The sequence below is a fragment of the Varroa destructor genome, unplaced genomic scaffold (assembly GCF_002443255.2).
Source record: "Varroa destructor unplaced genomic scaffold, Vdes_3.0 BEIS01000002.1, whole genome shotgun sequence".
NCBI lineage: Eukaryota > Metazoa > Arthropoda > Arachnida > Mesostigmata > Varroidae > Varroa > Varroa destructor.
Window position 1 is genome coordinate 9994118 of NW_019211455.1, and position 24119 is coordinate 10018236.

General features: G+C 39.1%; 2 protein-coding genes across 14 annotated transcripts in view; both read left to right on the plus strand.

The window, feature by feature from the left end:
* The window catches only part of LOC111245971 (protein-tyrosine sulfotransferase 1-like), a 31327-nt gene extending 25406 nt beyond the window's left edge, over positions 1-5921 (plus strand). For all 13 annotated transcript variants that reach the window (XM_086981366.1, XM_086981363.1, XM_022795048.2 and 10 more), the window contains 7 exons: positions 47-207; positions 548-662; positions 912-1070; positions 1223-1329; positions 1535-1681; positions 1998-2125; positions 2484-5921. In XM_086981366.1, coding sequence (XP_086837492.1) covers positions 47-207; positions 548-662; positions 912-1070; positions 1223-1329; positions 1535-1681; positions 1998-2125; positions 2484-2686 — 1020 coding nt within the window. In that variant the 3' untranslated portion in view covers positions 2687-5921. The remainder of the gene's footprint in view (positions 1-46; positions 208-547; positions 663-911; positions 1071-1222; positions 1330-1534; positions 1682-1997; positions 2126-2483) is intronic.
* A 1813-nt stretch (positions 5922-7734) lies between these two features.
* LOC111244124 (succinyl-CoA:acetate/propanoyl-CoA:succinate CoA transferase) lies at positions 7735-16969 on the plus strand. Its single transcript, XM_022790811.2, has 6 exons — positions 7735-8081; positions 13427-13589; positions 13907-14141; positions 14505-14684; positions 15068-15322; positions 15523-16969. The coding sequence occupies exons 1-6, from the start codon at positions 7910-7912 to the stop codon at positions 15937-15939; spliced, it is 1422 nt and encodes a 473-aa protein (XP_022646546.1). The 5' UTR covers positions 7735-7909; the 3' UTR covers positions 15940-16969.
* Positions 16970-24119: the final 7150 nt, after the last annotated feature.

Genomic DNA, 24119 nt, shown 5'->3' on the forward strand with positions numbered 1-24119 from the left:
TTGTATTTGTGACGGCGTGTGTATGCTTTTTGACCTATTTATTCAGAGACTTATCACGAACAAGAGTGGAGCACGTGTTAAATACAATACAGATATGCCGCTAATTTTCGTCGGAGGAATGCCACGAAGTGGAACAACCCTTATTCGAGTACTTCTTGATGCCCATCCGGATGTACGTTGCGGAGAAGAGACTAGGATCATCCCCAGGTAGGCCGACTGAACGTAAAGTTAAGGATCTTGACAAGCAGAGATTGATTTACACCAGATAGGTATCGTAAGGATATGGATAGATACGGTCGAACTTTGCATTTTACAATCGGTCATAATGGATCTATAAAAGTCGAAGAAGTGCTAGTTGCGTTTCATACATATTCTCTTAATCTAAGGTCTTTATTCTAAAGACTTTTAATAATATGTAAAGGCACTCAAGTCTCTCGACAATTTGTGTGCATCGAATATGTCCGTGGCTGATTATTACTCGTTTATCTCGTTACACGTTCCACCGATTCGAACTGTGGCTCTCGATGATCGAATAATCGAATTAAAGGCTGCTGAGTATGAAACAGCAGTGGACGAAAAACCCTACAGAGATGAACCGCCTTCTCGAGGGCGGTATCACCAACGAGGTCATCGATAGCGCTGTTTCCTCCTTCATCCTTGAGGTAACACCTTCACAGTTTTGAAAGATCAATCCTTCGCCTCCCGTTTGTATAGCTTCATCCTGTCTTAACGAAAACTGCCATTTGTTTATTGTGGGTATTGCTTTGTGCGTTACATAGACGTCAGCCTCCTTACTGACTTTTCCTTACGACGTGCTTGATCTGTAGATCAAACAAAGGTTTGACCACCCTAGGAGACATCGTTTTCGACAAAAGTTTCGTCTCACCGCTCGTGATTTATTCTGTGCCTAGGTGATCGTCCGTCATGGGGAGCCTGCACCTCGTTTGTGTAACAAGGACCCGTTCACGTTACGAGCGGCAACATATCTACATCAGCTTTTCCCTAAAGCCAAATTCATCCTAATGATACGCGATGGCCGAGCAGTCGTTCACTCAATCATTACACGAAAAGTACGTGTCCCATGGACTGCACGTTTTTGTTATTACACATGCTGTATTCTATTTAGAAGTAGAAACTATAAATGGAGCATTTTTATAAAAACTTAAATACTGTTTACTGGACGTGTGCTGGAATCTGTTCTGCGATCGCATACATTTTTCAGGTGACTATAACAGGTTATGATCTGACGAGTTATCGACAATGTTTGAAAAAGTGGAACCAGGCAATGACGAGCATGTACACCCAATGTCAACAACTAGGGACCAAATGGTAAGGTCAAATGAGAACTTCCAATATATTGTGGCCTCAAACTAATGGACTGGTAATTTTTAATAAAGCTTGAAAGATATGAAATACGACTAACACAAAAAAGTATCAGAATTAAATTCATTGTTGCCTAAAATGGCTACATAAAAATGGATCGTAATTTATGCCTAGTTTTTATTTGTTGAACTACTACATTATTGTTAACTAGGTGTTTGCCAGTATATTATGAACAACTTGTACTTCACCCGCGGCCTTGGCTCGAAAAGATCCTTAACTTTCTTGACGTTCCGTGGAGCGATGATGTCCTTCGTCACGACAAGCTGGTTAACAAGCCCGGAGGAATCTCACTCTCGATGTAAGCTGCAGTGCAATGCTATGTCACTCAATAGGGCGAGCGATATTCATAGGTTGTACGGTCGTCGTTTTAAGTTATGTATCATTCCTGAATGTCTTATGCTGTCCGGCGCTGTGTATAGACAGATCGCTCGGTTACTAGTTACGCTTGTTTAAACGTCAAATTCGTTCAAAAATCATTGTAATACGCTGAAATAAAACAAATGTTCACGGACTATGCACCGTTGTGCGATTTTGCCAAGAAATCGAAGCTTGAACTGAGCGATATTTAAGTGCATCTGTCATATTGCTGGTGCTTTGTTCTGTTTATTGACTAGGTTGGAAAGATCGACAGATCAGGTGATCAAACCAATTAACATGGAAGCCCTTTCGAAATGGGTCGGAGCGATTCCCAAAGATGTCGTCAAGGATATGGCACTAATTGCGCCCATGTTGGAATATTTAGGTATGCGCGATGTATATTAAGCTAGCGTGGTAGGTATGTATTACTAAACGTGGAAATCAACCATGTCCTTCGATTTGATTTTTCTTTCACTATGCCCAGTTTTATACAGATTCACATACAGAATCACAATGACTAATGGTCGTGAGATACAACAAAAAAAATGACTAAGTTCGGGAGGTAACATTTCAAACAGTTCGGTTAAAATCACGTCAAGTCATAGAGCTATGACAGTGGCGCATTAAAACAAGCTGACATTTGCGGATTAATTCCTTGATAATTCTAATAGCCCACCAGTACCAACTAATAGGGTTTTCCATTTCTTTTTTCTGTTATTCGGCACTGTTGTACCACTTTTTAGGCTACGACCCTGCCGCGAATCCACCCGACTATGGTAAGCCCGATTCGTTCGTACTGAACAACACGAAATCGATTAAGCAGAATGTCGAAGAATGGCGAGCTAAGGAAAATGTCGTTGAACGTGAACGTGAAGCTTTGCGACGAAAAATGGCAATGGAAAAGAACCACCATAAAGACGAGCAAGATAACGCCAAGGACCGATAGGTCTCAGCTGACGTAGACAGCTGAAATGACAAGTTCAGGGTAGCGGCACCTGTCGCTTAGGCGTACGATAAACAGCAGTCGATTCCGTCGGTAATATCACGGAATAGCGTCAGTTAAACGCGTTGATACGACCCATTTTATTTAGGCCGTAAATTAACGTTTGTTCTCCTTTAGTACACGAATGCAGTGGCTCAATCCATTGGCAATGAGCGAGAAAATACCGAATCCTAGTTTGTCGATACATCCGTATATGATCATTTCACGTAACTAGTGTCTGGTACCATTCGTCAAGTTATTTTCATTGTGTTTTACATTATATAGCAACGACGCTTATCAAAAACAGTTCGTTGAAGGGTGTGCGTGAGCTTTCAAGAGCATTTCACAGTAATGAATTATATTAAAACGCTTGGCTAGTCCAAGTGATTACAATGACATGTGGTGGCAGATAAAAAGCGAGGAAAGGAGTTCAAATCGCCTGTATTCAAATGTATAGGAAATTTTCTCTAATTTATTGAGAGATTTAACTTTGAATTAGTTATATTTTGTATAGCGAATCAAATAACTGATTACTGCCTGACAATATTTGGATATAGCGGACTATTTGGATAAAGCGAAGTTCCATGCGATTCGCGTCAATGGTCAGCTTCGGTGGACCTTCACAGTTTATCCATAACAGAACAATTAACATGTTTCTCCCTCGGTAGTAAGTACATTGAAAGCTTGTTCTGTTTTAGTCATCATGGCAGCTTCCTTTTATCTGTTGCATCGTCCGTGAGAGTAACGTATTGAACCTGCCTCCACAGTTAGTTTTTTCCCTATGATTTATTTACTCTTTACTGCCTCCCTGCGAGTGTTGACCGGTGTTCTCTCGTTTCGATTTATTACTGTTTTACCATATTCTTACTTAATTTGTATTGCATTGCATTCCATAGAAACCATCATCTGCGGACTTAGACATCGTTTTGCTCAGTTAATGGTCTCCTGATACCTGCTCCTTTTCCTCTTGCTGTACGTCTTCTGTTGTATAAACTTAGTCACGTTACTCTGATGCTTTTATACGGGTAACGCTTTTCTAACATACCGGATGTCTCCTGTTTTCTACTGGATGCTGATGTGTTCTATTGTTTCTCAGATACCTTGTGTTATCATTAGCTTTTACAGTGAAAGATGTGTTCCGCGCTTATTTTCAAGTGTGTATTTAAGCTTCAAAATGATAACATCTAAAGTCTTAATGAAATCAATCGTGGATCTAGACTAAATGACCATCGTGTTTGCCTTGTTAGCATAATTTACGACTCTGTTCACCGGCTAAGTGCTCACCGGAATTTAGTTTCTAGTTAAATCGGCCCCCAAACGCACAGGTTGCTGTATCACTCAACGCCGCAGGATTTCCTAGGATTTTTTTGAAATTTGGAAATATAAAAGAAGTTAGGTTCCATATCGGGGCATTGTAAGGCAATAACGGCTGGTTTTGAGACGTAGTTCTAACCGAATAAAATATCGCTAAGGATTTCTGTGAGCTTTCCATTTCGGAGTTGAACAGTAGACCGCAGCTTTTGAAATCACTAAAGCCAGCATATGAGTTCCTGTGGTGAGAGTATGTTTGTTCCCGTATTGCAGCAGAATTTAGAAGAATAGAACTTTCGTACAATGAGCGATCGGCGCACAAGACAAATGTTTCACGACGCATTTTCTACGTTGTAATATCTAGTAATTGAATTGTTTTTTCTAAGCGCTGCTTCGGTTTTTGAATAGAACGTAGAATGTAGCTAGCTGTATACCGAAGAGTGTATCAAACAAATGTCTCTGGCCTGACAAAAGCATCGATGCGTAATCTTTACGCTAAAGGTTTCTCGTTCAATGAAGGCTCGGTGTACAGAGAGATAACTAAATTCCAACAAGTACCATTTCCCGAAAAGGATAGATTTCCACAACGTCTGCTTAGATTTATTACATTTGTTCAAATTTAGATAGAAGACTGATCCACTCAACCTGTTTCTACGATGCAAGTGCTGATTAGTGCCCCATTATATTTGTACGTCATTTTGTAAAGCTGTGATCGTGTTTTTGTCGGGAGATGTTGGAATCGCTATGGATCTCATTCCCTGTCAATCATTTATTTCTGTTGGCATTATTGTATCTACTGGAAATCTACCACAAGGAGGCGTGATCCAGCCGATACGCTATCCCAATGTGTAATGACTCGGTAATGGGAAACGATGAAAGGAGACTAAATCCTGACCTCTAATGTTTACACAGCAAAATGTAAGGAATACTGGACGTCCGTCAGGGGCTGCTTTGTTTCGTATTTCATCAGGGTGCCGCTGTCAGCCTGCAAATATTGAAACAGGAACTGGTGTCTTCTTAGGTATTTTGTGTTCTCAGCGCCGTCTGAGCTCTGTATCTGTAAATCTATTGTTCTATCAGAACTCTGTCATACACTACACAGACTTGGAGAGACGGTACATTCGAAACGAATCAAAGTGAAATCTTATGTCAAACTAAAGGTACAAGATAATGAAATTAAAACGCTTAGATATTATTATTAAGAATAACAAAAATTATTGGCATCGTACATACGAATTGGGAAGTCGACAAGTAACTGGATCAACATGAAGTGCTCAGACTCGAATTTGTCCTGGACTAGATCGAAGTTACGTAGCGACTATATTGTATTGTATAGAGATTATAAACATATGCATACGTGCACGAAGCTAAATGATACGTCAAAATATTTGTAGATTACCGCTGATTTTGAACAATGTGTTGACATCGATGAATCACGCGATTTTTCACGAAGTTTTCACGAAACGGTATAATGTAATTAAAAAGATGCTTCATTTATGGGCGCAAATTTGTATACCAAATATTTCTCGATCCGATGTTAAGTAGCAGACGATAATATTAACCGCAATGCAAAACAGGGCGCTAAAAATACACATAGCTTAGACCACGGTAGGAATCAAGTGGGAAGTAACAACAGTGAGAACACCGAATCTAATCATGTATAACTAAACGTCAATTAGCAATGTGACAACAACTAAAGCACCCCAATAGTAACATAGTAACATCATATATATGGAGAACAAAATGGACTGGAGCCAAGTTGATGAAGCTGCAGATGTCCTTTGATGCGCGAGTGTTGAATTGTATAATAAAAGAAGTATATTTAAAAAATGACTCAAGCAGTAAAAACGAATAAAACAAACCTGAATTCTAGGTTGCCAAAATTAAACTGACTATTGATTTAACCAATCTATGAGCTTGCAAATGGTAAAAATCAGTTTGATTTTTGAGTATATCTACGATGCATCTCGATAGTATTGTCTAGTTTGTATTCTAACTATTTAATTGTTAGCAGATAGGTCGTACAAAATCCACAAGATGCAATCTTGCTTCCTTACCTTTGCAATACATGTTGGATCGGATGGGTACGTAAATTAAGTTGTGTATAGTTCACCTACAACTTGCCAATGAAGATCAAATAAATTTTTTCGCAGAAAAGATTTAATCAAAATAGTCATTGACAATAGGAGGATTCGGTAAAGTTCACTTTTAAGAGTTCTGATAGTTAAGTTGATGACTATTAACCAGCGTGTGTCCCTATTGTTTTGTGTTATATTTTTGGAGTAAAATCAGTTAGCGTATTGCCTATTAATAGTTGAACTCATGATGTTGGACTTCAAGATTGTTTAAAATGCGTGACAAAGATAATTTTAATATTCTACAGGAATGAGATTACGGTTTGCCTCTGTTTAGGTATAAACTAATCTTCGGAAAACTTTTGAATATGCAAGCAAATTTGAATTTGTTCGTTTTAGAGTCTTGTATTATAGGATACTAGATAAACTGATAAAGCTTAATACATACATTTTATTATTTTAAAACTACTCCGGCTTCTAGGTCCAATAAGGTGAAACTGAAGTATGGTGTTGGAGTTATATTTTCGAAAAAAACAATGACGCGATGCCTGAAGCCATACTGCTTAATTACCTTCACGTTGGGATTGTCTAAATACGCCCGTCTAGCGTACAATCTCTGATCTAAGATCTGATTTTGGTCGGCAACATCTGCTTGCTGTGCATTCTACTGTGAAAACATTATAGTGAATGAATACATGACGAGTGTAATCAGAGTTTTTCTAATGCTAAAGATATCAGAGCTTATGACCAGCGACGGTAGAGTGCAGGTTTGCTTTCCAAAATTCTACTATATGTCTGATTCGACAAGATGCGCAAAGTCCAGTACTTTATCAAAGATACCCTACATTTCTGCTTACTTCAGTAATACACCGTTTAATTAACGCTTGACTTCAAATGAATTATGGTCCTTTTCATGGAACATAGCTGTGTTAATTTACTAGATAATATGGAGCGATGTATCCAATATACGTCATTATATTCCGTATTTATTTATCAATAAACAATTTGTTTACAACAAAGAATTGGTTTTAGTATGTAAGCAGAGCACGAAAAAATGCGTATGCTCAAATAAATAAATCTTATTGAAAAAATTATAATTTGATGCAACAACTAAAGGAAATCTCATAACGTCATAGGACATAACAGAGAAAGTTCCCTATCTATGGTTTTGTCTTCATTTAAAAGGTTTTCACCACAAAGGTTTTTCACAAATGTGTTTTAAGTACAATTTAAATATCAACCTGAGCTCAAAAATTTAGCTATATCCACGTATTTAACCTTTCGGAACTGCAACCAACCATACCTTCAACTTGTCTCTTCCAGAAAACTTAATGGAAATATTGGATTCTGCCTGCACGTTAATCTATTTTTATTCTGTAGCTTTTACCGTGTTTTACATCTGTTACTCAAACAATTAATTACTTCAGATGGCTGGATCCCAGCACGAAACTAAAAGGTTAAGGTCTATTGTGTAGGTGGCAAGGGCCAAGTCAGACTGTTCCACCACTCACTCATCTGTTTACTCAAGCGAGCATCCCGCGCATTGTCCCACGCACTAACGGTAATGCGTTCATCCTCGTGGATGTCTGTATCGGAGACTTCTCATATAGACGTCGTCTGCTAGCGGATCATCCAGTCAGCCTTCCGTGGACCTTGTGATCTGCAGCAGTCGTCAGTGTTTGCTCGTAGTTGACGAGTGGTCGGGCAAGCCAGTGGTGCATGAAAGTAACAGAAAACGTTACAAGTAAATACCTACACTCTAAAATAGTGACCCTACACTCCTGTTTTATTCTTAACAACAATGCTTTTTGCGGTTGCGCGGAAATGTGGCCTCCTAAGCGCAACTGTTACGCGGACTAGCCCCGCAGCGCTGAACCGTGGATTGTATAATTATTCGCGAGAGCCATTCATGGCTCTGGATCGCAAACCGAAAACAGTCAGCGCCGATGAAGCCGTTAGTGTAGTAAAATCAGGTAAGTAAGTTGATTAAAGCAGTGAACACAAAGACGTACGTATTCATTTAATAGTTCCAAGTCAACGTCACTATATATTTGTAATGTAAAATTTTGTCAGCTCTGTGATTGCCAATGGGCGTCTGTTCATTAAGTGTATTTTTGGTTTTTGGGTCAGTTTCTCCCAAACCAGTTCTGCTTTTTTTTATGATACGGCAGCAGCAGTCACCAGCATTTGAGTAATTGCATTATCTCTGTGGTTATGCCAGGAACATGAAAGGATCATTTGAATTTCCTTTTCCGGAAAAAGTGCGACGACTTTTACGTAAATTTTTACAAAGTATCTCAAAAGTGCAAAGTAATTTGCACCTTTGAAATAATTTATTCTGCTTTTTTTATTATCAAGGTTTTGGCGACGCAATATTGTTGTGTACTTATTCACAAGCATGTTTTAACAAGAAACGGTTCCTAGAACTTGCATGTATTGTCTATGAGGGAATAGATCAGTCGGTACTATGTAGTGGTTAGAAACGAATGTTAGTCTTCGCTCAGTTATATTCCATCGTTATTCGACTTCCGTGTAGTTAATTCACATCTGCCAACAAAGGTCGCTACGAGGTTTCTCTAAGCAAAATTTCCATTTTAATTACGTTTACGTCTTTTTTAATCAAAATATTTTTTTCGACTGTTAAAAATTATATTTCAATTACAATAATTTCAGTTCCTTCGTCATTTTACTGTACTCCCTTTGTGAGGACACTCCACTCCCCGACGAACAACTTAAATTACTGCATGTACGTGTCGAACAATTTGCACTTGCCGATGTTAATATTCTCGCTCGTACAATTCACTGAACTATAGTTACCGTTGTGCCTGGTTCCCCGCTTCCTAGGCGCCAGAAAGCATGAGTGATCTCCATAGAAACCCACCTTCGTTTTGAGCAAACCTATTTTGAGCGCTCCTTTGCATAAAGACTTATGCGTGATTTCACGATCAGGGTGCTGTGATACTGTTATCAGAATGAGCCAATCATAAGCATAACTGCCATTAGCTAGACAGTGTATTTTGACGTTGGCATTAGTCATCAAGACTGTTGCCTTGCATGCATCGACAAAGTTTCATGCCATGATCATTCCATGGGCGGAAGCAGCAAAAACACACTACCATTTCGCGTTTCGTATCGAACGATCTCAAACGATGGACATCGCTTGACGGCCAGTGAAAGGGCACGGTCTTTACACAGATCAGTATTGGACTTCGATAGTCAATTCCTTGCTAAAATGTTACTCCTGTGGACAAAACCGATTGGTTGTCCATCTCTTAAGCATTGTTTTTGTTGTCCCTATCTAAAGAGATTTTTGCAAAACGTGATGATACAGTGAGGTTGCTTTACTGCTACAAATGGCTGGATAGGTGACTAAGTGTTCGTGAATAGTCGAATAGTGTGCGTTATTAGATGTAACGCAACAACAGTAAAGTGACCTTTTGCACGATAGTCTTATAATGTTCCCTCAGTCATGGTCAATGAGAAACAAGTAGCGGTAATATTTTCAACTTCAAATTAAAGAAAATGATATATACTACTCTAAATACGTTTTCGGGGAAAAAGCCTAGTTAGAACTACTGAAAACAGGTACATCATGAACGATAGGTAACCTCGACAGTAGTACTCGAATCGAATGTTAAAAATTCGGTAAATCATTGCTTGGTATCGTCTACTTATTGTTCAATATTTGTTCTTAGTACTTTTGGCTGCATCAATTATGACAAATCTACCATCATATCACGACTATATTATGATAACAATTTATACATTTTCTATTCTTAGCAGTAATTACAATGGAATGCATTAATTCAGTGATATTCATTCTTGGCTATATGAGGCCTCTTACGCTAATTATTGCACGAGTGACAGCTAGGAACTAAGTCCATATATCGCCAATATGACTCGTTATGGTGATTGCATTGACTCATGCGGTCCGTGGGGTAGGTGGAAAAGTATCTTCTATGAAATAATCTTTTGTAATAGAATAATACGCTTCAACTGGGCTGAAACAGTCTATCTCTTATATTGGATCGAAACAACCCGCTATGAAGTGATGGTCTCGTGGCTTGACACAATTATTTATGGGAAGCCAGCCTTGCTTGGCGGGGGTAGCGTTGTGGGCTTTTGATTTGTTCGTCTAATCCGTTTGTGCTGATTAGATTCTAAATCTAATCATGTACTCTAGAAGAGTATATGATATATTCTTTCAACGCGTTTCCATACCTATACCAAAAACTGCATGTAGAAATTGCGCACATCGCTAATGTTCGAAATCATATCTCATAAATGAGGTTACGCAGTATAACAAATACATTGCTAACAATAATCGTCACGCCGACTAGCTGTTTACTACAGTGCTCGTTAGGGGTCGTTTCAGATAAGCGGAGTCATGAAAAAGGTTCAAATATCAGGTAAAGCCCACGTTAAATGTTAATTATCTACGTTAACTACGTTATCTATTAACACGTAGAACTGTTGGTTTTATCCAGTAGAATCTTGTAGAATCGTGTTAACTCCAATTCAGAGAGTGAGAGAGAGAGAGGGTTGCAATTCAAAAATGTTCAATTCAAATTCAACTTTGGGTTCATATTCCTAGGCACAGTAAGTGATGGATCAAAATGAATTCTATTTACATCATAGAAACAAACGGTTTATTTGACGAAAACTGATTATTGTAATTTTCTTTATATGGCGATCTAAAATTGTTATAACAGTTGCGAAAACTACGAAAAAGGTAAGCAATGAATCCATGCCTCTATAATAAGGGGATGATTTTTGAGGGACAATCGCGGTATCGCTGTTGATTATATATTGTAAAATTTTGTGCCCTTATTTTCTAATGGACCTCGGAACATAGAAACAACGATATGTTTCCACGATCAACGCGAAGATTTCTGATTAATATTACACAAAGCCTAAAAAGCTATCACCATTTCATAAGTTAAGCAGATTGATAAGCTCGTTTGTTAGGCCAACAGACTCTGATCATTAAATAGACAAAGTTGAACCAGTATATGCTGAAGCTCGATTCGATGCGATTCGGCAGAAAAAGACAAGCGAACTAGGGTGAACACTCCAGTGAAGGCACGTGCGTTCCATGCCCATGGAAAAACGGAATGCGGTACGGGGCAACTTCTAGCCAATTTCTATTCCGCTATAGTAATATGCTAGCTAAGAACGACAACTGTATTACTATTTAACACGTGTAACTGAGATGAATTTTTCGCACCTTTGGGTAACTCGCGTGTAGTGTTTTACCGTTTATCGCTAATAATACTCTGTATGTTTGATTCCTTTAACTATGCGCTCGATCTACTCTAGGCAAAAGCTCCTAAAACGTACACGAAATTTATTAGTAGGTAAAAGTGATATGGGTCGCTGTTTCTATTCGGTACGCAGCTGAGAGGGCTCGTTCAAGTATTTACCTCTTCTTGAAGTCCTTCTCCAGATAGGTGGACAAGCGTTTGTTTAGCCGGTGACAGACAACGAAGAGGAAGCTACTTATAGGTCCTGGTCACTACTAGTCGTGTTTGGAAGGTAGTTTCGTAGAAGCGGGCAAGAAGGACAGTGTAGCAAGCTCTGTTTTATTATGAATAAAGGGCTAACTTATCGTAAGTTGTGTGTGGTATTACTAAAAGACACCGCTCACAAGAAAAAGGAAAGTTTCTAGTGTGATCATTTTAAGTCGTTAACATAATAATTGCACACATAGCATAAGTCAATGGATTTGCGAAAGACTTTCAGACCCACCAAACAGGTGAGCCGTCCGAGACTGTCAACGTTACAACAGCTAATTTATGGAAGTTGGCATAATTCACAAACTTTCAAGCACTTGTGTCTCCTCGCAGGCTTCAAATTGTATGGCCTGCTGACAGTACCCGAAACCTATTATCCTCCAATTTGATGTGATATTCGAAACAAGAAAGCACTTGCTCAAAAAATTGATCAAAATTACAAGTAGGTAGGCCATAAAGAATGCACTTTTACTCCTGGGGACCTCGCTGTAGCCTTGCGTAGGAAATGAGGGAATATATTTGCTGTATGTAAAATGTATTGCGAATAGTCTGACGGAAAACATGAGACAAGTGAAAGGTGTTGGTAGAATGAAGCCAAACTAATGATAAAACTACAACTGAACACTGAAAAAAAAACGTGCGATACTGGTTCAATATCATACGGTTATTTTTGCTACTCGATATGCACGACTTGCTTTTGTCTATTTTCACATTCGTGTGCAAGTGACACGTACAATACAAAAGGTAGTTTATTTTTACGAAAGTTTGAACCGACTTATTCGACAATGCAACCCTATTTACAACCAATGCGACTAGCAAGACACAGTTTCGCAAGAGACAAAGTCGCGTTCAATGTATCTATTTTTAGAACGAACTAGCAAACCTAGTACTCTCTGACCTTACCAAGGAAAGAGACAAGGGGTGAGTGGGTCTTCTCTTCAGGTCTTCGAATGGCTGAGAAAGACTCGAAGGTCACCACTACGCAGGCTGCGAATATAGGAAACTGAAGTATTAAACCACCGATGGGAGTGGTCAGGTAGGACGCTTTGTAAAAACAGTCATATGGGTATGTTTAAAATTATGCGAGTTTTGTCCCATGTATCTTGAAGAATATCTCGCTCCGTTCTGAACTGATATCTGCGCGTAGGCTAGCAGATGTTTGAAAAATATCATATATTCCAGATATAAGTAATAACAGATACTAAAATGGCAAAAAAAATCTTCGTGTTGATTTAAAAAGGACGAAGTACTTAACTCAATTTTATGAGGATGTGTAGGTCAGCTCTGTGATAAAGTTTAATCGTTATACACGAGAACTCGAATCAATTCCATTTCAAACAGGTTTTGCTGTTTATTTTACCGACTGCATCTGATGGCATGCTGTTGTAGGGTCTGATGAATCATTACCTCTTTTTTTATTAATGAAATTAATAATAAAATAAAATAAATTAATAAATCACGACACAACACAGAAACGTTTGTTTTCCTGTTAATTGGTTTATTAGTACTGAGTTCGAATCGAAATACGCTCGCAAATCTTAGAAGCTTCAGATTTACTCAATCGACACAGTCCCATGTGGTGTCTATGTGGAACGAACCACTCTCTTTGACAGTTGGCTTGATATTTTATGGTGTATTACTGTTTGGTTAATTCCTGTCGTCAAAATATATTCGAGGGATTATTGCTGTTATTATTTTGTCACACTGACATAATGAGCACTTGAAAAAGCAAAAGAAATTATCATACAGCATATCCAAAATTTGGTCCTTGAATTAGTTCTAATGAACAAATCGTGTCATTTCAGGCGATGTGGTATTTTTGCATGGAGCAGCAGCCACACCACGTGCCCTTGTGCCAGCTCTTGCCGAGCACGGCAAAAAGGCTGGTCTTAAGGGGGTCACGGTCTGTCACATTCACACCGAAGGAGCGGCTGAATACAACGACCCAAGCTGCGACGGTATCTTCCGGTATGTTTTTGGTGATTTTTGCCAAAACAAACAAGTCCTTCAAAGTGACTAGTAACTTCCGCTAAATTAAGCTAGTTAGCTGGACGGCAGCCACACTGTTTAAAGGTTTGAGCATCTTATAATCCTCTGATGATGTCAAATTTAGTTTGCTTATAGTTACGAAATTGATGATTGGTAGATAACGCGATTGAAATATAAACTTCAAATGGATTGCACATGAATATTAAATGTATCTGCTGCTAAGAGCAATTTTTTGAAGTTGATGTTGATCCTATTTTGTTGCTTGATGACGTTATGATTTTGTCTGCGAAGTATAGATCATGCTCGTTCTTCACGGGGGCCAACTGTCGCAAGGCAATTGCGGAAGGTCGAGGAGATTTCGTCCCAATCTTTCTCGGCGAGATCCCCCTTGTGTTTCATCGAAAAATTATGCCCGTTGACGTAGCCATGGTCACGGTGTCACCTCCTGATGAACACGGGTACTGTTCTCTCGGCACCTCCGTAGACACGACCCGGGCCGCACTGATTCACGCAAAGCATATCATTGGACAGGTATGTTAATCCATTAAGAAATAATTTCCGTTTTGCTCTAGTATGATTGAGAACATTAATTAACATTCGGCGGACAAGAGTTTCTCTAAAAAGCTTTTTTTTAGTTCGATTGCAAGCGAATATTAAACATGGTTTTCTCAGTTCGTACTGCATAATGTAAGACTGCTCGAATAAGACTTATGTGATTTTCACTTGTAACTTATAGTGGCCATTAAAAAAAAAATATCTTTTTATTGTATCTACCATCATAAACCTTATCGCTAGTATCGCCGGCAGGCTACGTCAACACTTTTTGTCGAAGTCATATTAACGTCAAACTCCGGTTTTGTTTACTCAATGGACGACTGCCCCTGATGTATACAGGTAAATAAGAACATGCCGCGAACATTCGGTGATGCATCGGTTCACATATCGCACTTCGACTCACTTGTAGAGGGACACATTCCATTGCCTCAACATAAAGCTAACGAGCTCAGTGCTCCTGAAATTGCTATCGGCAAGCACATTGCAGAGAACCTTGTCGAGGATGGTGCTACGCTACAGGTCAGTGATTGAGCTATATTATAATAATAAATTGTGTAGTTTTTTTTGTGTCTACACATCCGTTTATAATTTTCATTTTTATATTCTCACAGAAGCTGGATAATATGGCGCCTGGAGTATGACGGGTTCAATGTAATGACCCGTTGCCATGTAGCAACAAATGCTGAAGTCAGAGGGCGAAAAGCAAAACTTTGTTCAAATCGGCAGATGTTACAAGACTGGAACCGGCGGATGTTTGTCATAACATCATGTACTTAACAAGAGAAGAATAATGATATGTAAACACCAATGTGTATGAGTTTATAACAATAACTAGAAATTTATTAGAAAGCATATGGACGGGAGAATAAATCGTTTTCTTGGTCCGTTACGTCTTGTTTCAGATGGGCATTGGCGCGATTCCTGACGCCGTTCTGACACAGCTTGGCAATCATAAAGATCTAGGCATCCATTCAGAAATGTTCTCTGATGGAGTTGTCGACCTACTGGCTACTGGCGCTATCACGAACAATAAAAAAGTCATTCACCAGGGAAAACTGGTGTCCTCGTTTACGATTGGCACCCAAAAGCTTTTCAACTGGATGCACAACAACCCTTCGCTTGTCATGCTTGATACCGGATTTACGAACAATCCTCAGGTAAGTTATTGATTAGTAGCCGTAGTACAAATGCTCTGAATTTTAAGGTTCATTATTAACAAAAACTCATATGAACCTTGAAACCCTCAATAGTTACCAAATAGTGTAAATTGGAGCCAGAATCGCGTTCAATTAAAAATATCCCATTGAAGCTGAGGTCTTCATACACTATTTTTGATCTCTTTTTCTGTCATTATCAGATAATTTGCCAGAATCCAAAGGTAACGGCAATCAATTCTTGCATTGAGGTCGACATAACCGGTCAAGTCGTTTCCGATTCGATTGGACCACGTATCTATTCGGGCTTCGGTGGACAAGTGGATTTCTTGCGCGGCGCAGCTATTTCTCAAGATGGCCGCGGCAAACCGATTTTGGCCATGCCTTCTGTTACCACCAAGGGCGAATCAAAGATTTCGGTGTTCAATAAGGTTGGCTCGGGCGTAGTAACCACGCGTGCTCACGCCCATTACATTGTTACCGAATACGGTATTGCGTCACTGTTTGGCAAGTCCCTCCGACAACGGGCGCACGCCCTTATCAACATTGCCCATCCCGACCATCGGGCAAAGCTCGAGGAAGAGGCTTTTAAGCGGCTTAAATGCATGCCATCACCTTAAACGATCCCCGGATAATCGATGCCGCAATTTGAGCAGGTGCGTACAATACCAGTCCGCGTCGTATACACCTTTTTGTAGAAATCGATGATGAATTTTATATATGAGCACAGAATCGCCGATCGCCAGCGGCAATGACATCGTCTTGGGGGGACAAACAAATGAAAACGTCACTCATAACGTACAATAGATGATAACAATAGGTAATAAAATTCGTCCATGAAAAACACGATAATTACAAATAACACCAAGGATAAAGAGTCTACAATTATTTAAACGAAACATGACTGAAACGTCACAAGCACGAATAAATATAAGACATTGTAAACATAATTGTTTTTACAGAGCCGGGTTCTTTCTTTTTTAAGTTTTTTCGAAATATAAGTAGTCAATTTGCCAAATATATAAGGTCGCATCCGTAATCAGACGACTTGACCACGGAGACCAAGAGAAAAAAAAGAGAGGAATGTACTTTAGCTGGAAATTATTCGAGAACTGAAGAATGTTAAAAAAAGCAGCAATGCCTTTACCCAGGTACAGGCAGGCAATCTTTTACTCAGGTACAGGGAACTATTTTTAATTAGATGGGCGCTTCTCATATATATATATATATATATATATGGGAAGCAGCACTTCATATGTATATATGGTGTGCTACTGTATATGAACTTGCGGGAAAGTTAATAGAATGGTAGCGTTTTTTGTGCAAAAAGATTTGCAGCGTTTGTTTTCAGCGATGCATGTAAGCAACACAGAGGGAAAGAGATAAGGCTTCGCTAAGGAGAAAAACAAGTTGTTCAACCTTTTTTTTTTTAATTAGTCGTTAGCAAACTTAACGACAAAAGCAGATGCCGCATGCATAGGTGGCTGTCATTAGAGGTTGAATGTAAAATATTTGTTAGAATGGATACTACCGCAATGATCTGTTTTAGAACAAAATAGCCGTGAATTTGGGCATCGATTACTGGTAACAATGACAAGTGCAGATCAATGAACTGATAAAATCAAGAAATAAACAGATCTATCACGCGGACTCGTTGTTTTTGCTGACAAACTCGTGCGTAGAATGCATACTTCATCTCAAGTAAAATATAATTCTTTGGTATGTTAAGATTCTTTCTCCACCTATTTGATAGAGGTCACTTCAAATGTCTCAGGTGAAACAACTGAAATAAATTCGATGGTTTCGAATTCCTCCAGTCATACGTGGCTGGCGGCGTTATGCCATTAGCGTAACTTCTCGCAAGTGAATAAGATTAATTTTTGTTTAAGGTGTGGTTTCAGCCGATTTGCGGCTGCACTGAGTCCCTTAAGATTAAGTGCAAACTTTAGTTACGATAGATGAATACATAAATGTAAATTAGTATCGTGATACATCACGTAAATGTGACATTCTTCATTTCGAATTGTTAAATTTGCTCACATTAATTAACTTTACTTTATAGCTCTACGAAAAACCTGGTGTTTCGTAGCGGCTGTTGATAGCCAGTTGCAAATATTCTACCTCTAAAATAATTAAATTTTCAAACCATAAGGACTAGCTCTGGACTATTCGTTTGGTAACGATTTGTCACTCAAGCAGTTCAAAATTTAAAAAAATGACCTTAGCTCGTCTTATCGCAGAGTTTAGGTAAATATACCCTATCAAAATTCATCCAAATATGTGCATTCTAGATTAAATATCAAAAAGTGTTAAAGTTTATTACTTAAAAAATATTTAAAATTCTCTTTCGTTTAGTCGATCGTCGAAAGTTTATAAAGACGAGAAAAACCAGCATTTAAGTGCAGGCTCACAAGAACCTCTGCAAGGAAGGAACAAGAAATTGATATGATTTAGCCAATAGAAGAAACACACTCTGAGCAATTCTTACGATGTACAGCACGCAAATGTGTCTTTATTATTCTGGAAAAACCGCGAAAATTGGTCCATGCACTACTCTCGTTGCTATCTGTTAACCAGATTTCGACCGTAGAAATCTAGTCAGGTGTATTTTAATTTTACACTCCCGTGGCTCTCAGTCATGAAAAGCTAGAAAACAATGGAGATTGTGGACCTGAGGAAGATTTCATGCAAAAAACAGGCTAGGATATCTTAAAGCTCTTAATAAAGGAAGTTATCCTGTAATACGTTTACATTAAATTGGCGAGATATACACAAATCCATGCCTAGAGGCTTTTGAGGATCGATTCCTCTTCAGGAACCACGAATTTCGAGTCTAAGTCCTATAGATTAAAGTCAGCATCCATGCTATTAAAACGATTTTGCCAGTACTGACCACAGTTCAATGTATAGTCCCAGACGCAACATTCGTTTAATTTAACATATTATATAATTATAAGCACTGCTTAAGTATTCAACATCTCTTCGAATCTATCGCCCACAAAACAGTTTCGCGACCGTATCTGCAATTCTAGGAGCCGCTACTTTAACGTACCTCGCCTCACGACCTGCTTAGGTGTTTAATCGCCTTTGCGTTACCACATTTTGAATGACACTATTGTCAATCGGCGTTTTTCCCTTACCCACAATTTATCCTCACCCATTGGCCGATGAAATGGAATAGGTAACAATTGAAACCAGTTTCTCGTCCCAGCTTGTCGATCGGCTCTCCCGCGTGACTATTTCCACCTAGAAATGGGAATCAATGTCGTCCAACATCGGCCACAAAAACTGGACAAGCGACAGCAACCGCTATAGGCAATAGCAGTGGTGGCATCAGCAAACTTTTTTACTCCCTTTTCCCGTTGTTGTCCTACGGCGCAACGTTCGCTTCCTTTTCTAAAAGTATCACCTAGGGAGATATATCCATTCAAACCATCGTAGAAGCCAAGCTATTAGAAGTTTGTTTGTAATATCACTTGCCTTGGAGCGGCAACAGAAACAGCTGTACTGAAACACAGTTGTATCGCGCGTTTGCACCATTATTCCTGTGACAGTTGTTATTGTTGTTGCTATTGCGGATATGGTTGGTCCGTTTGTCGGTGCGTGGTCGTGTCTTTCTAACAGCTTCGTCCTCTTTTATTGTTCTATTGGCCTCTCAACAATAGCACATTCGCACTAACGCGGGCGGCCGGTTGAATTGGGTATGTTGTAGTTTGGCTAAGTCGAGTGTGAGATTGGTCTTTCGCCTCTGTCTATTCTGTTACTGCAACAGCTGGTAACGTGGTCAGGAAGTTAGGCATGGAGTTAGGAACTTTGCCTTGGAGTGGCAGGATAAAGCAGGCGGAAGCAGGTACAGGCGTTATAGGTGCTTCAGAGGTGGACCAATGTCTCTGGAGCACTGACGAGACCTACAAAATCATTTCGTGTGAATGAAGAAACTGACTATCTGCTAAAAAGGCAGGGGGCGGAGATGTGAGGCTCATACTGGAGTTAAAGACAACAGCAAAGTAGCTGCACTAATGAAAAATGTTTTGTGGCGCTGCATCTACCAAGTCTAACTTGGCTCCACCTTGATAAGACTTACATATTAGGTTTTGCCCGGATCGAAGACTTGACTTGAAAGAATTTTCTTGTTCGAGTATTCTGCCGGAAAGTTTAAGCAATAGACCTTCCTTAAATGACGTCGAGACTCAGTAAATGTAAATTTCAAGTTTTTAGTTATGGCCTTGAACAATGTGATTTTTCTAATAATATTAAGTGATACCTACAGGTTGACGTAAGTTTGGTTTCCAGTTTCTTTAGGTCGCCATCGGCTAGATGTAAGTGGACTACAGCTTACTTCCGGCAGTTACAAGTAAAATTTTATCGATGTAAGACTGTATTTCATGTCGTTTGGGACACATTAATGAATGTTTGGTTTTCCCCTTTATTATTTCCACGTCACGTAGTTTTTATAAAACAAAAAAATCTGTGCACATTTTCTATTTTTGGAAACGAAAAGCTTTGCTTGCATATCAGTTGAAAGATTAATTGACATACAGATATCAAAGGGCAGGCAGCTGTTGAATTGTTCCAACGACATGTAATTCTAAAAGAAATAAACCTTATGTATTTTTGTGCTGACTTTTGAAAGTTTCATTATCATAAACGGTACCATAAGCCAGTTCGCATAAGTCGCGAGTTCGAAACTGGATATGCGCGTGGAATAGTTTTATTTATGAGATACTTAACAAAGAATTATCATCTCAAAAGAGGAAGCATGAGATTAACCCAAAAAGGCACAGAAGAAGGCTGCGTAACTACGAGGTGGAGAGCACACCTCAAGGCAACAGTACGGCTATCTAGGAAGACTTCAGAGCCGGAAGTTCTGAGGCGCTTCAGGCCAAGGGTTGGCCAAAAAGGTAAAAAAAGGAAGCATGCTAGTCAAAACACTTCGATTTGGCTGTTTATTTTTTGTTTCTAGCTGACGCTTTCAATATCTTTGGGTAATGACATTAGTATCGGAACTACCCAATTTTGGGGACATTTATTTTGAAGTTTGGTCTGACACTTGAATTCTGAAGATTTAATGATTTTCCATTTTGAAAAAAGTGAATGAAAAATAATTATCTCAGTACTAAAGTGATGTATGTTTCTTAGGGCTAACTACAGGTACTCGATGAGCATTAGTTTTCATTGAAAAACAGATTTTCTGCTTAGGACCTTACACTCGTATACCACCGAGCAGATTGTGCTTATTCGTCTATTCAAACTTCTTGTGCCTTTTTTTACACAGAGCCCTAGATAAGAATCCGGGCACAAAACCGCATATAGTGCTTATTCAAATAGCGATGTGTCATTATCGCCTTTTTAATATCCATACATTTGATATGGATAGTCCGACAACGAGACACAACGATATAATCAATTGCTTGCAATTTACCGCTTCGGAAATATATATATTTAACATTTCGAGAACGAAGCTTTTTTAGACACAAGGCTCACCATAGCCTGATGAATAGCCAAGCAAATAGGGACATTATGGTTGGCGTGCTAACCAGTGATGCGTGAATACGTATATTTGCGATTTTTGCACATGGTTTGTGGTATGGGTGTTATATGAAAGTGTCAGAAATAATCGCTCCGAGTGTTGCAGTCATCCCAGTCTGTATAGGTCAAACGGACGAATAAAGCGTGAATTTCTTGGCCAGAAGACGCAAGCAACTCTGCTAAGGTGACGAAATATTCGCTTTCATTTTGCGAGTAGGGCGTGTACTGCTTCCTATGGTGATAAGCATATATGTTCTCTAATGAAATAATGGAAGCCCCAATTGAAGGTCTACATGGTGATGAAATATATCATAGATATTTACTTTTGTCTCAAATTCGTCGTTATCTCAGATGAGTTTGATGACTAAGCTATGTAAACCTTTGATAAAAATTGACTTCGTAGTTATGGTACTTTTGTAGTTTTGAGTTATTATTGGGCATAACCCATCGGGCTTTCAATGGTTTGATTTTACAACCTGTTATTACAATTTCTCAATGTTCACGAAGTACTTAACACGATCTCAACGCCTACGCAAATATATTTGGTTGATCTGAACAGTTCGATTGAATTCTCCTGCTCCAGAGAAATTAAGGAAACTGCAGGTCATTGTGGCCTTAACTGATGCAGGCAAATAGCAGGACAAGCATTCGAGAAAGCCGTACACTATTCATTACGTTTTACCAGAGAATTCTTTCAACTAATCCGTTCTGCTATTCACATGGAATACGCCTGTATTGTGCGAAAAGATGTGAAATAGGAGAGTTAAAAGAGAGCACGGTCGTTTTTCTACGGTGTGGTGTTTAATTGCATGGACTTACTTAAAATTGTATATAGAAGATGTTTGGACATATGCTAGGTATTATTATAATAAACGAAAAGGCACGTGCAGCTCTACTTTACCGAGAAAGGTTCTCGAACGTTCTAAGTTCAAAGCGAAGGCACGCTACGCCTCCATTTAGAAGATTGAACGACTCTTTAATCGTCTGAAGAACTGACCTTGGGCACTCACATGCACGTTACGTGCATGCACTGGTCTCTAGATAGATTTCAGGATGTATGATATTGCAGTAAATCAGCATGTCAAAGCAAAGGGGCTTCATGTGTAAAGAACTTTCTATGTATTTGAATATACTGTGCGATATCAAAAAAAAAACGGCTTCGTTTTCTTCTACGTCGTTATATTAACGTTGAAAAATTAAGTTCTTTTTTACATTCTGCTTGTATCCGCTTCCTCAAGGAATTTATTATGAGATTTGATCTGAAGAAAAAGGTACGACAAAAAACTAATCGGCCTGCGTTTAAATTTAAATGTTTAAAACGGTATTCAACCGGTGCCAGTCTACATTTGAATAAGCAAATTTATTCATTTTAGTAAATTTGATTAGTTAAGCTAAATAAAGTAACAGTTGTTTTTTCTTGGCAAAGCTAGCAAAGCAATTTCAGAAAATATCTAAACCCGGCATAACCACCTTATATAACACCTGAAACAAACAATCACTGTCTCATTTTGTCAGGCCTAAAAAGCGGCATCGTAACGTAAATCGACCACAATTTCATATGATTTGTTCCCATTAAGACATAAAACATGCTCGTTTTCATTGCTGTAAGCGGACATACTTTGTGAAGGCTTATCCTAAATGTCCCTAGCAGTAATGTCATCACTTTCGGATAAGTTACCACATTTCGGCAACTTAATTTCTCCTAGAATTCGACACCTTGCACCCGTGATAGCTTAGTGGCTAACGTATTTGCTTGCTTATCTTAGGAACGCGCGTTGTCTATATTTAACCCGGGCATAGATTTCGTTTTGTACTGGGGTGGCTAACGGCAATACGAGACGCAAAACTTGAAACAGGGTTGACTATCGCATGTGTCCGAAATAGGTTTTCTGCGACATGCAGCACACGTACTTAACCTGCTTCGTTTTGTCGTTGACTAACTTCCTTCAGTGGTGTGAAACTAAACATTAATCCATGCAATCCCATTGCACTGGAAGTTCTGAGGCTTTGCCTAGTAACCTGAGGTACTTTCGTACCAAAGTGCACTCCTGTGCAGTCAGCCATGTAACCACCCCCCTCTCTCAGTAAAGAGCGCACGATGCTCCCTGGGCTCAGGAAGAGAGAGTGACTTATGAGTGGGAGAGAGAAACGAATTATGTTCTGCCGACTGGAATTCACTAGTGAACGATTGAAAGTTGGTTTGCAGCCCAACGGTAATCGAGCTTTTGTGGTAGTTTCAATAAAAGGAGCCAATTGCCCTTAACACAACATGCACAGAAACTGGCTGATGGCGTATGCCCCACCATAGATGGAAAAAAACGTTCATTGGGCTCGGTACTTCTGTTTCGAGACCAGTAACATTCAAGGATACGTATAATACTTCGCGGTACCCTCGGGTATAAAACAATTATTGGCAAGTATGAAAATCTATACTGATGTGCTTTTCGCACATTACAAAGAGTGCAAAATGCGAAGAGTTTTCTTTTTAGCTTCGGTCGTAAGTAAGTGAACCACGCGTAGTGCCATCGGATAAGAAATTGTATTTCCTGCTGCGCGTCCCGCAAAATTTATTGGTCGTCTGTTCTATAAGACGGTTACTTACCTAGGTTTATTTATTATTTACTAAAAATAAGCTTTCAAGTTTTTTTTGTATCTCGTCATATTCACGGTAGTTGTAGCATTTATAGCTGTACTTAATTACCATTTTACCAAGCCGATAAACTTTCATTACATGGGATTATCCTTATGTCAGTAGAGGTCAGAATGGGTCGTTGCCAGGTGACAGCCACACAATGCATGATTCCTTTCTAGCTTTACCAAACACATAGCGTCAATCTGGGCTTTGCTACAGACTGTGGAACATAATTTTTATTTTTTTTCAATTCAAATATTATTGTTGTATGTGGCTTCTTTTATCAGGCGTTGTAAATTCTTTTAGAAATGGCTTGACTTCGTTAACTCACCAAAAACCGTCTTTAAGCAGGGTTTTCTCATAATGTATTTTGGCCATAAGCACGGGCAGCATTCGTACCCTTAGCGTAATGAAAGTAGCGAGTTTTCGCAATTTACATTGAGATAAGTGATTTTAAAGTTATGCAATTGCAAACACGGTCAATACTTTTTCGACAATTTAATATATACATTGGATGGCGAACGTAAATGCTCAGTTTGCATTTAGCGATCACTCTCCAGCTGTGGCAGTTGCAACTGGTTGCCTTGTTGGGCTAACACTAGACGTTGCTGCTTACTTTGAATGGTCTTTCTGCTTCAT